At 37.4% G+C, this 13716-nt stretch overlaps 1 protein-coding gene across 1 annotated transcript in view; it reads left to right on the top strand.

The window, feature by feature from the left end:
- LOC122790048 (gamma-aminobutyric acid receptor subunit gamma-4-like) overlaps positions 1-13716 on the top strand; it is a 3058882-nt gene that overhangs the window by 2841686 nt on the left and 203480 nt on the right. Inside the window, exon 7 of the mRNA XM_044057614.1 lies at positions 2747-2884. Within this exon, the coding sequence (XP_043913549.1) occupies positions 2747-2884 (138 nt within the window). The remainder of the gene's footprint in view (positions 1-2746; positions 2885-13716) is intronic.

The following is a 13716-nucleotide window of genomic DNA, read 5'->3' as shown; positions in this document are numbered from 1 at the left end:
CGACCGGACCTTTTTCCATTAGTATAAGTCGATTTACAACATGCACGCTGGCCAATCAGCATGCACGTTTTGGAATATTAATGGGGGGTCATGGTAAAATCTGGGTGTTTACCAGTTTGGTCTTCTGCTCATTTTTAAAAAGACATACACAGCTGTGCTGTGAAGGACTCATTAATAGCAAAGCATGTGCAGTAAACGTGTTTGTGATGATTTTCTTCAGCACAAAATGAATTTTAATTGATACTGTGAGGTATTAACCAAAATGTAAAAAAATAGAGACTGTATTTTCATAAACATACACAAATGATTGCACATCTCTCTAAATGTTAAATACATAGATAAAACCATCACTTTAATTACAATGAAAGATCAGAAAAATGTGAAATTCTAAACACAGTCATGAAAATTCGACATGAAAGTCAGAAATTTTTCTTTGAATTACACACCATCTATTCAACAAAAAATACATTTGTATGCCATTTAATAATCACATGTTGTTGGCTTATTATACAACAGATTCCCTAAATATCATATCTATGTTCCTGATGTATCTGTGTCTGCTTTGAAAAGCAGCAGATGTCTTAACATGTTTTGAGATCAAGGGCTGTAAGAGTTGCTCAGGGGAGTCTTTCTGCAGCTGAAGTAATATAAAGCTTTGATTTATTCTCTTCACTGGCCAACAGCAACTGAAAGAAAAGCTGAAAACTGGAAAAGTATTCTGAAAGTACCAGTTAACATAATTTAGTAACAGTTTGTCATCATTTCATTTTACAGTATTTACTACATAGACATTAAAGTAGATTCTTTTTTTGTTTTTTTTTTGGTGTAGTGTGACCATAGTTTATTTATTTATTATTAACTGGATAACTGAAGTGAATTGGTTCTACATAAATATACATTGACAGGTTAGAGTAGCCAGTTAGCCAGCATACGTTTACTAGGCAAGAGAAACAAAGGATTGCTTTATGCATTGCATGCTCTGATTTCATATCTGCTCAAGGTCTGCGGGACTTTCCCCCAGCAGACTATTTTTTTTTTTAATTTTAAAAAGTAACCTAATAAGTTTTTGTTTGGCATGGGTGAATAAGTCAAGGTTAAGCTGGGATACCCTAACATTGCTGACCTCTATTCCTGGGCTAGGCCTACATGATTTTGAGTACAGTGTTAAAGCTGCAATGCTTTAATTGTCCCATGACATTCTGGCAGGGGGGAGTATCTGACTTTTTGTAAACTAATCTTTCTTTCATAGCTAATTGGAATCAACAGACTTTTTCTTAAGATGAAAAGCAAAAGAGAGAAGGATATATGAAGAACTACTGCAATAGCGTCTTATTTATTAAAGACTATAAAATGGGCTTTAAAAGAAATGACAAATGGTAGCTCAGTAGATGTCCTACTGGGTACCAATCAGTAGATGATCTACTTCCAAGGAAGTTGTCAAGGCAACGAGGATAAGGAATTACAAAGTGTACAGATGTTCAAATGCTTACCCAGGTTTAAACTTTTAGGAACAATTCATTGATGAGGGCAATCCAATTGTAAGTGTAAAACATAAGGTTGCATATGGATTTGGTGAGGACATGAAAGGTTTGTTTGAGCTACTAGTCAGGAAGTTGAGAAAAAACATCAAACTTTTTACAGCAAAGAAGAAATGTGGACTCTTAGGGTAGCTTTTTTTTAAACAACAGGAGGGATTTTCACCTTAGTAAAGGGATTTTTAGTTCATTATACAAAATCCCAACTGATAGAAGCAAACTGAATTTGAGAAAAAGTCTTAAAGACACAAATTTCACAGGAAATGTGGAGTAAGCTGGTTGATGCCAAGATATGCAACCGGGCCTAAGATATTTCGATTCTTTTGTTGACAGTGTTGTAAGTATTTTTATACACAGCATAGCTTGGCAGGGATGCTCTGTATAGTCACCCTATTTTGTTGGAGGTGTGACTCAGGGGTAGTTGGTGACTAATTCAATATTTTTAGGAGTAGGAGGTGCTGAGTGACTCTTAAGAAAGTATTGCAAGAAATCTGCAAAAAATATGACTGAATCAATTAATGCTAAAATCTTCTTTATCTGTATATAGTTTAGATTGAGATGACCCTTTGATAAATAGATTGCTTTTTCATTTTATGCTGTCAGCTGAAATGGCTATTAGTCAAAAATAGAAGCTGATGGTCTCTTTTTTTCCCTCCCCAAGACACACAAAGACTTTAAAATATTGTGTAAAGTTCATTATTTGGAACCGGCCACCAGAACCTGAAATTAAGGTTTAAAATGCTAAGTGATTCCCCTGAACACTACAGGTTATTAAGTGCTTTAATTCAATGTCCAGCAGAACTGGTTTATGTAATTTATTGTAATATCAAAGGGGAAAGTCTGTGCTGCTATAATGGCTGCTGTAATTTCTGACCGAGACCTTGCCATTGTTTAGAGTGAGCACAATAAGGCTAATACTTCAATATGTGAAAATGTGTAGAGCTTCCTGAACATGTATCTGGGAAATCTGTAATTATTGTTATGCTTTATATAATTCGCTGCCATTTCATGTTGATGAGTTTTTTATGTTATACTAATAAAGCTTTGTTGCTCAAAAAATAGCTGGATTGTAGTCTGATAATTGTAAAGTACAGAAGCCTAGCACTCTGATTTAACAATATTCAGTAGGTAGTCTCCTACATGAATGTAACAGATAATATTAAAAAAAAGCAAATCATAAAATAACCATGTCCCATTATTTTCTATTACAGATGGATACCCTAAAGATGAAATTATTTATCGATGGAAGCAGTATTCCATTGAAGCTTCAAGTGAGCGATATTGGAGGCTGTACCAGTTTGACTTCATTGGCCTTAGAAACACAACAGAAATTCTCAAAACGGATGCAGGTAATATGTTGGTTTTATAAATTGGGTCTGTTTGTCCAGCTGCTTGGAGGAAGTCCTGTACATTAATTGCAAACAGTGTATCTGTTAAATAACTGTGTAGGAACATGTCACTAGGACAACATTGTGCAGGCGCATTTCACCAGTTATCAGAATGTGTAGGAACATGTTGACAGAGCTGTAGTGTATAAGAACATATTACCAGGTACTGTTCTGTATAAAAGCTTGTGACTGTATCATATTGTATGGCATCATATCAGCAGGTATAGTGTGTGCAGAAGGATGTCACTAGATATAACAGTATGCAGCAAATTATTACCAGGCACTGTACTATGTATTAACATGTCATGAGATACCATTGTTTGCAGAAATGGGTGCATGTCTTTTGATCTAAAATTTAACTTATCTAAACTCATTTTATCTAAACCAGCAAAACTCAAAACAAAAATAGAATCATTTTTTCAGGGGGGGGGTCTTAGCCTCAATCCACGCCACACACCTCTTAATGGTGGTCTATATTATGTGATCAAATGATTACAATAGCGAACGCTCTAAAGAGTGAAAATGCAACACGTCGAAACCTTTACAGCCCTCCACACCCCCCGCAAAATGTATATATATACCAACACTGAGATCGCACTACAGTGAGGAAAGGACAAATATTCCATTCTTCACTGTACCACAATCCCACAAAAAGCACTTTGGTGTGCTGCATTTTCACTCTTTAGAGCGTTCACTATTGTGATCATTCCATCATGTAATATAGACCCCCCCTTAATGTATATATAACAATTCCATGGTTGCACTACACCAAAAGAAAGAGAAAAATCATGGAAGCTGTCACCACCAGCTCACACAATGCAGTGAACACCACTGTCTTTTCTGAAATAGAGCTGTTCCCATTTTCAAGGCTTCCCATCACCTTGTTGTGCTATTCTCACAGCCAGCCATTATACTCCATAATCCTTTCCATCTATAGTGTGCTGGCATGGATAGTACAACTGGGAATTCTACTTACTACCCCCCATCATGGTAGCTTGTCGCTACCTATATTACCTTGCTTGTTACCACCACCACCTCAGGTGTCCATTCTGAAAAGTCAGCAGTATACCAGAACATGTGTCAGCCCATTTTCCTTGATGTTAAAGCTAAGTGTGTGTGCACGTGTGTGTGTGTGTGTGTGTGTGTGTGTGTGTGTGTGTGTGTGTGTGTGTGTGTGTGTATATGTATGTGTGTGTGTGTGTGTGTGTGTGTGCGTGTGTGTGTGTATATATATATATATATATATATATATATATATATATATGTATACTTACATGTATAGATCCGTGTAAGTGAACATTTTAATACCTTCCATTACAACATTGCATCCTTCTTCAAACTTCAAACACTTCAAACAAAAGTTTTAAAGTGAAATTTAATTAAAAGATGCAGAGGATTAAGGTTCTTAGTAATGGGGACAGGGCAGGATGGCCCAGGATACAGTGCAACTGACCTAGGAGCTTAGACTCTGAGACATCCTTATGACTAATCTCTATCTTACAGTAATTAAAGAGATTGATATACTCTGCTGTGTTTTGATGAGACCCCATACTTTATATTCTCTCCAGTGCTTATCACACCATCTCACTAAGTATTTCAAAGAGTGGAAAAGCTTACAGACTGCTTACACAAGCCCTTTCTTCTTCATATACCATACTACTTCAAGCCATCCCCCACTCAAAGATTTCACCTCACAACATTCCCACAACCTGCCATTACAAGGTGTCATTCAGACAACGGTGGGTCATTATCAGGGTGAGAAGGGTGTATTATGTGTCAGCCCTTCTTATCAGGCAGCTGTACTGATACAGGACTGCACTCGGTATATGATTGAATGAATGAATGTGTGTGTGTGTGTGTGTGTGTGTGTGTGTGTGTGTGTGTGTGTGTGTGTGTGTGTGTATATATACGGGTATGACACTCCCGTGCATGCACGTGCACACACACACACACACTAGCTTATTTCTGGATGAAGTAGCAACCAATCTGGAAGCTAACATTATATATTTTAAAGCTCAAGTTATAAGGACAAAATAAAATATATTTCTGTTTAGTTTGGGGAGCAACATTAATCAAGACAGACATAACTTATAAAAATTCTTTCAGGAAAAAAAACAGCAGAAGTATTAAATGCATAGGCATTCATAATTCAGGCTACTGCTTTCTGATACATGTTCATACAGTTTTGTCAAAATATATCAGTGATTATACAGAGCACAGCATAGCCAGTGCTGTTGTGTGGCATAGAGGAGTAAACCTCCATTGACTCAGGTTCAGTTAAGCACTGGCAGTGGAGATATGGTAGCTCCCATCCCTGGGGGGAGGACATTTGTCTGAACATTCTTCATGTTGATTTCCCACAGAGGCCTGGGGTGTGGAGGGAGGGCATCATACAAGGAGGGGGTGGGAGATGAATATTGTCTCACTCTCTGCAGAAGTGAAATGATATGTCACAATTCACCATCAAATACCCATCCCTCATAAATGGAGATGTGTATATGGGAAATTGAGCGATGACATAAGTGACCCCTCCAGCAGACATAGATGGCATGACCATTCACGATACCCTTTGATTCTGTACCAGCTATGTCTGCTGGGGGAGGGCATCTCTTATGGCTTTACCCAATTTTTAATATACACTTCCCTGTAATATTCAAGGGATATTTTGGAAATTGTATGAGTCCATAAGTGACACCTCCTCTGGCAGACATTGATGGCATGACCTCCCAGGATGCCCTTGGGTTTTCTGCCAGCTCTAGCCCAACATTGGAGATGGTCCAGGGGTGCATGGAGAGGCTAGCTCACCAACAGTAGTATAAAAGCACTGGAACTTACAAATAATCAAACAAAAACTTACAGCAAGCACATTTCTTTCTAAAACAAATAATAGGCACAGGTCACATAACTTTTTAATCCTTTTTTTTTTTTTTTTGTTAGAGCATCTGTTGCAATAAAAACATGTATACCCTGACAGGACTGGTTTCAACTCATTGTTCTTTAACCATTTTTCAGAAACAATAACATCATCAGACTCATGGCAATGTAGCAAATTTTCCAATAAAATACTTTATTATTGATGCTTCTGGGAGTAACAACTATCAGAGGTACATCAGATATTGCTACCTACAGACTGTTAAATTTTTGACCTGCAAAAATCCTGTTTTCTTTTAGCCAAATATTGCAATATATCTACTGTAAACTTGTCTTCCCTTGCCTTGACAAGTGTGTGCCATCCTCTCTAAACAAGTGTCTACAAAATTAGGCTTGGATTCCCTATGCATTTCCATTTCTTATTTTCATGTAGCCAAAGTGGTTAGAAAATCCTTTTATGTGACCCATCTGATCAGGAAAGGGTTCGCATCAAGATCTAAGGATGTAATGGTGCCCCTCTGCTCTTCCCTCATCAGACCCATTATTGAGTACAATGCACCAATTGGAATGTACCTGGCTAGACATCTCCAGCAGCTGGAGAGACCACAGAGGTACCTCACTAAGAGTATGACTGGCCTCATACAGTTGCCCTATGCAGCACGATTGAAAAAGCTAAGACTGTTCTCTGTTGCATACCGCTTTCTCAGAGGCGATCTCTGTCTAACGTACAGAACCATGTCCAACCCAGAATTGTTGAACATGCTCCATCTTAGCAAAACCAAATCTACTCAAGCTACATGCTCTAGGGATATAAACCTCAACACAACAATGAATTGAACATGCTGGAGGGATAGATTCCCTTCACAGAGACTTCCCTTACTATGGAACAGGGTCCCAATCTACATAAGACAGAACCCCTCACTATCACTCTTCAAGAGGAACCTTGATGAGTGGATGGGTAACAGAAAGTTCACACCGAGGATCACACCAACAGCACTACTAGATAGGGGCCAAGGGTACTAGCTGCTAGTACAAGGGTCTAGGGAACTACTAAAGGGGCGGTGAATACCGCACAATGTGGCTGGGCTAATATATGCCTTTGGGCAGATAGCCCAGTACCAACCTATGTAGCCCAGTACCAACCTATGAACCTATGCAGGTATTTGCCCAAAAACCCTTTTCATTCACATTGACCTGACTTTCCTTTCTATATGTGATTTGTGAAAAATGCTTCCTAACACTTTTGCAAGCTATGCCATCTACTAACAGTCAGAGAGTCTTTGCAAATGATATAATTTGTGCCAATATGCATAAAAACAGATCCATACTTCCTTACATTAAGGCATTCGAAGGCCTTTCTCACATCCTTTATTTTTGTTCCTGGCAAGCATAACCCTATTTTGATGTTCATTATCTTCTCTGTAGATATAAGTATCTGTTCCTCTAATAACTGAATCTCTGATTACTAGTATATCATTACTGACCAGATTTGAAGAATCTTCAGCTTCTAATTCAGTAATATCTCCTCTATCAATTGCAAATAAATCATTTTCATCACCATTAGGTTTATTAATCCTGCTGCTTTCATTGATTATTACACCTGCAAGCATACAGTCATCATCACTTGACTTGTTTCTGAGATAACCGCCCTTTGCTCTATATACACACACACACACACACACACACACACATATATATATATATATATATATATATATAGATAGATAGACCTATAGATGTAGATAGATATAGATATGGGTCTATGTCAGGAGCTTTTCAGAAACTCAAAATTCATATTGTTGAGACAATATGCTCGAATTTCCAAAAACTCAGACTTCAAAAAACAACAAAAATCTACATTATTTTCTACATTTCTGCTGGGGGAGACAAGCCTCCTCTACTCCATGTGGGGGGCTATGCCCCCCTACACGACCTGCATATTATGTATACCAACTCCGAGATCACACTACTGTGGGGAAAGGGGTAAATTCCCCAATCTGCACTGAAGATGTTTTAGTAATCATTAATGAGTTTCACATAACCTGTCTTCTTCTAAATGTTTAACTGTGATCAGAATCCTAGATTGGTTATTGATTGATTTTATCTTTTTTAAGTAAAAAGCCAGTGAAATTAGAAAATACATTTTTCATCTCTGGTTTTCTAACTATGTTAATGTAGACCTATATGCACCTATACTTTTTACGAGTTAAAACTTTTATAAGAAATTTGAGTATCTTAGAATTTTTGAAAATAGTAAAAACTGTCTACACACTGTAAGGGATTACTTCATTTTTCTTCTGAGGGAAATATACAGGTGTACATTAATAAAGTTAACAAGGATCAGACAAGGCAGTGAACATTTTTCATAGAATTAACCTATAAAATCAGTAAAAGGTATATGGATGAGTCCTGCCTGGGTTTTATTTATTTTCTTATTGCTCTGAGAGATGCACTTCTTACATGTATAAGAACCTTCCCCTGACACATGCACAAAGCCAGTGAGGAGATTGAAGACCCTAGGGTAATGTTATATTGCTGTCAAGAAGTGTTTTTTCTGTGCCCTAACTTCCCCTTCCTTTGTGTGCATTCTTAATGTCCAAGGCCAGACATGCAGTCAGATGTATTGCCATATCATCCTGCCTCTGTGGCAATGCAGCCATTGCCTCTGCCACTGTAAGGGCAGCAAATTCTGTGTGTCCCCAAGCCCCCAACGGATCAACTTCCAGATGTGCTTGTTTTACATACACACACACACACACACACACACACACACACACACACACACACACACACACACACACACACACACACACACACACCCCTGTGAAAGGCTGGTACAGGTTTACTAGCTGTGTTCCCTTCTGCCAGGCCTATAAGGTAATTTTTACTGCCATCAGCCAACTCTCATCAGCTACTTTATGGCCCTTAACAAAGGGTGTCCAATATTACTGTGTAATGTTACTATTAATACAAATGGTAGCTTGATATGTCTCACAAATATCAACCACAATGAAAGGTTTAAATATATTTAATAATAAATAATAAAATAACAAGAAAATACTAAGTATATAATCACAGTAACAACAGAGTTAAAAATCACAGGAAATATTTAAAACGATATTGCAGGACAGTCTCAAATAAATACAGGAAAAACATCTAAATTAAGCTTTGCTATATTCCTGACTATATCTAAAGGAATTAAAGTACCCTAATAACCTACTTCAGAGCAAGCAAGGCAGATGTGGTGAATAGGTCTTCTAGCTGATGCTGTCAGGTCAAAGACAAAATACAGAGTACTCAGTCTCTCTGAGAGTTTTGAAATGAATATCTAAAATATTACTTCTCAAATAGCTTGCAGAAAGACATTACTTCTTGTCATGTGACTATTCCAGATGAAAAACAACCATTGATGCAGCTGGTAGCATTTAGCATCTACCTGAGAAAATACATACACAAGGCATTTTCTCAGATTTTTTCAGATCCTGGAAGTCCTAAAACACTTCCAAGACAATACTGAAAGCCTCTAGTTCTAGACATTGTGTATGTTACTGCACTGAAACTGAAAGATAACATCCTTTTATTACATGGCCATGAAGTAATTTAATTTCAGCTATATTTCTGAAGTTAACCTCTGGTGTTTGAGTTTCCACTGTTAAATATATACATGTAAACAGAATAGTGTAGGTACATTTCTGTTCTGTTCCCATAGGGTGCACTGTGGTTACATTTTTAAGCTCAGTACTGTACAAACTTTGTTCGACACACACTTCTGAACCAGCAATTTGATATACACATAACATACAGTTCTAATACATTTGTAACGCATATGAATCATGTTGATATTCAAAAATGATATAATTATTTACCAAAATTCCAGATATTTGGGCTTGACAGTAACTCCTTTGATTATACTTCTATATAAATCATATTAATATTCACAAATGACATAGAATTATTTAAAAAAATTAATCTAGCTGGGCTGGCAGTATCTCCTTTCTTGACACATCTATTGAGGTGTTATTGAACACACCATTTTTTTTATACAAGGGAATCATTTTGGAAGTTTTGGCTCATGCTGCAGATATATAAAATGCATTAGTTTATCCATTCATAAAGATTGCTGAATGGGATATACAAAGAATTTATGAAGCATGCTGTGCTGCTTTTGGTAATATTATGCAGTTTCTGCTGTCTGAAGATAAAGTTGCTTTTTCAATAAAAGTGAACTTAAAAAAGTATCAACCACTGAGGCCTCAGGCAATAATTTAGTCATGCTAAGGCATACAGCTGCCACTAGGTATTATTTTGTGGTGAGAAAAAACTGGGTATTTTGAAATAAATACTGTAGTTAGAGGACCAGCCCCCTGCCAAAATAACAGAGTGCAGTATTAGAGAAATGGCCAAAATTTATATTACAGAGGGTAACTAGCTTGATGTTACAGTGTTTGTATATGTGGGATGTCAGCATGACTGACAAAATGTAGCAATGTAACAAAACACTGACAGCAAACAAAACACTGAGAGTATCACTGACAGGTCGTATTCTTCTGATACAGCTAAGCCTTCAGCATAAATCCTTAAATCTGTAGTTTTATAGCTAAGTAGTTTTTTTTGGTGTGTGTGTGTGTGTGTGTGTGTGTGTGTGTGTGTGTGTGTGTGTGTGTGTGCGCGCATGTGCACGTGTACGCGTGTGCATGTTTTTCCTGTATTGGAACCTTTCACTTGATTTCTAAACTTATTTCAAACAGGAATCTAGTTCAGACTACGGTTTGTTTGGGCTTATCATACTGCCAATAAATTAATTATATTTTTTTCCAATTTATTGGTCATCATTTTGTCTTTTATAAGGTTTCTATAAAATATATTGCTGTTTTGTCATATACAAGAAAAATTACAGTAATTTACACTGTGATACTAAAATAGACATATTGCTGCCACGCACTATTTTCATCAGCATTTCAAATCCTATGATGAGCAAGGCTTTTCAGCTACAGAACTGATTTTCATCTTCATAAAAATCAGGTCTTGTTTCGTTTGCCTTTTTTAATGTATGGATACCAGAGTTTTTGAATTCTACAGCTGTACAATCTGTCAGATTGCTACCCTGGATGACATTTTAATGTAATTTCAACTCAGTTTACCTATCATTAATCACTTATATTCAGCCACTGTGAGAATATGCTTAGTTTTATTGACACAGGTAGATGTATCTTTCTTTTTGGCTAGCCTGTCTGCCAGAGTGGATTTAAATTATGTATCTAATGTTTCCTTTGCCTCCATTTGTCACTCATACTTTGAACACATGCATAGAATTGATGTGGTATTCCTGTAAAGCATTTATTAAACAACTTGGTATTCAACTTTTGTGATGTTTTCAGCCAAGTTTTATGTCACAATGACTAAAGGTCTTGGTAATTGTTACTGCAGCGTACCAGGTGGTTATCTGATTTGCTTTGTTTCCAAAGTAAATGACCACTGATAAAACAATCTTTCCCCTCGAAAAGAGTCTTGTTTCATACAGAGTGCATTCACTTAAATGGTGCTCAACACATTTTTAAATGCAGGGCTCTTGTGTAATCTGTTGCATTTACATCTAGAATTTAAGAATGGTCAACAACTTTACAAAACAGAACATGCTCATAGTCACTCCAGTTAGGAATCCAGTTACGAAAGTTCTACATTACTTGTACCCATTTAGTATTTCCCTAATAGGAAATCTGATATATGAACAGTCAGAATTGCATGTCAAAACTAGTATAAAAAGTGCAGAACCATGTATGGATCTTGTAACCACTTTTAAGGTATGATCAGAAAAAAAAATGTGTTTGTATTTAATTGCATTAAACTAACTGCTGCAGTCACTCAGTACTCCTCTGTCTTGTCTGTTTTGCTTCTATGCATATATAGGCTTTTGTGCATTTTGCTTCTTTAACAACAGTAGCTACATTTTATAATAGTTATCCAATATCATTACTGGTTAAAAGCCTATACTTGATTGATCCTTCTGTGTGCCTTCATGAGATGTTTAGTCTGAATTTCAGTCAGGGTGACAGATTTGTGGTTGACAAACTTAAAATCTCAAGAACAGATAGCAACAAAACTGGAAAACAACACAATCCAATGGATTCAAGGAAAGAGGCGGTAAAGTAAAATGCACTCACTTTAATAAAAACATTGTTGTTTTTATTAAAGTGAGTGCATTTTACTTCACCGCCAATTTCCTTGAATCCATTGGATTGTGCTGTTTTCCAGATTTGTGGTTAAACATGTAAGTGCCACTGCATACAAACATTTGGTAGTGCAGGGAATAATTATGCTTTTCAGCAGTCAGTGATATTTTGCATAACTACCTATTTGAAGATTACAATAATGCTAGCAAAGACAACACCACTTATTTAGTGTCTTAAGAGATTGTGTAACTCTACACACTCCATGCCTCCAGTGTGTTTGTTTGCAGGCTTGTGTTGTGCTATAATTAATAATGTACCTCTTGGCAGTATACTAATATATATATATATATATATATATATATATATATTATAATTCTTAAAGCATCGTTTGACTGCAAGCAGGTATATCCATTCCACAGATGTATTTCAATTTATAAAGCAGATCATCACTGCACATGTTCTGTGCCTTCAACACTGCACGTCTTGCAGAGATCTGTTATAACTCATAAAGTATCACATGTATGCACACAACACATGCCTTCAGCAGTATCCCCCTACACTGGTGTGCTGTAAGTCATAAAGTACCCTGTCACTTCACAAGATATGTGCCTTCAGCACTGTCACCTGTATGCATGTGTTATATATCATAAAGCCCCCATGCTTGCACAGTCTGTGCCTTCAGCACTGTATCCCCTGCACAGATATGTTGTAACTGTTAAAACATCTATGACTGTGCACAATCTCTGTCTTCAGTAGTGTGGCCCCTGTCTGGGTGCAATGTAATTCATGAAGTATTCCTTGACTGCACCTGATGTGTGCTAAGATGTGTCCTTCCTTGTAAATCATGTGTTGATCTCATCTGGCCATGCATGCACCATTGTCATCCACTTCTTTGCATGCCTCACATAGCTGTAAGCATTATACTACAGTACAAATTTTGCAGCCTCCTAGGGCAAAAGCTACAAAGTATTTACCATCCTTTTGGTAAACGCATCAGTCTTACTGATTCCCCCATGCAACCCTTCCATCCTTATAGCTTGTATTTCTGTATTCTATTAGTGTTTCTAGGCTTTGTTTATTTCATATCACAATGTAGTTCTTTGTAAGTACCACTAAGCTGCACAGTTTACTGTGGCATGATGTGCAGATGAGTCCCAGTCAGGCAGAATAAGGAGTAAAGAGCAGAGGAGATCTCCTATAGCTGAAGTCCAAAATGGATGTGAGCACACGAATAAAGTAAACACCATTATTACCTGCCAGATGCAGAAGTGTCATACTAACTGTGACATCCCTCCTCTGGGCCAGTAATCAAGGAACTTGAATCCTCACTACTGACACTGATGAGAGATGTTCACATGGAACAAAGATAGATACACAGTATTTCCAGATGCCGGTCTCTGCACCATGTGCAATTTCACTCAGTCTGGGTTTTTCTCTTTCTCTCTCTCTCTCTGTCTCCCTCCAGGCCCCCAGTGTGACTTTCCACTGGCACAGCTATAGAGTTGAGTCCTCAGCTGAATGTCCTAGGCCCAAGTCATCCACCACCCTCTCTGTGAAACCAGTGCTCTGTGTCCCTGCTCCGAGTAGGTGATACACTCTCTTTGAGATTTGATTTTCATACACACACACACCTACCTGGGATGGGCTGGCACACATCTACTAGCTATGTCCCTCTGCCCAGACTATAGACTAGATGCTGTCACTGGGACACTTCAAAACCAGCTACTCTAGGCTCTTACAAGGCTATCTAAT

The sequence above is a fragment of the Protopterus annectens genome, chromosome 15.part0 (genome assembly GCF_019279795.1).
Source record: "Protopterus annectens isolate FY-2018-M chromosome 15.part0, PAN1.0, whole genome shotgun sequence".
Classification (NCBI taxonomy): domain Eukaryota; kingdom Metazoa; phylum Chordata; order Ceratodontiformes; family Protopteridae; genus Protopterus; species Protopterus annectens.
The sequence above is the reverse complement of the archived record's forward strand: the minus strand, read 5'-3'. Positions and strand labels throughout refer to the sequence as shown.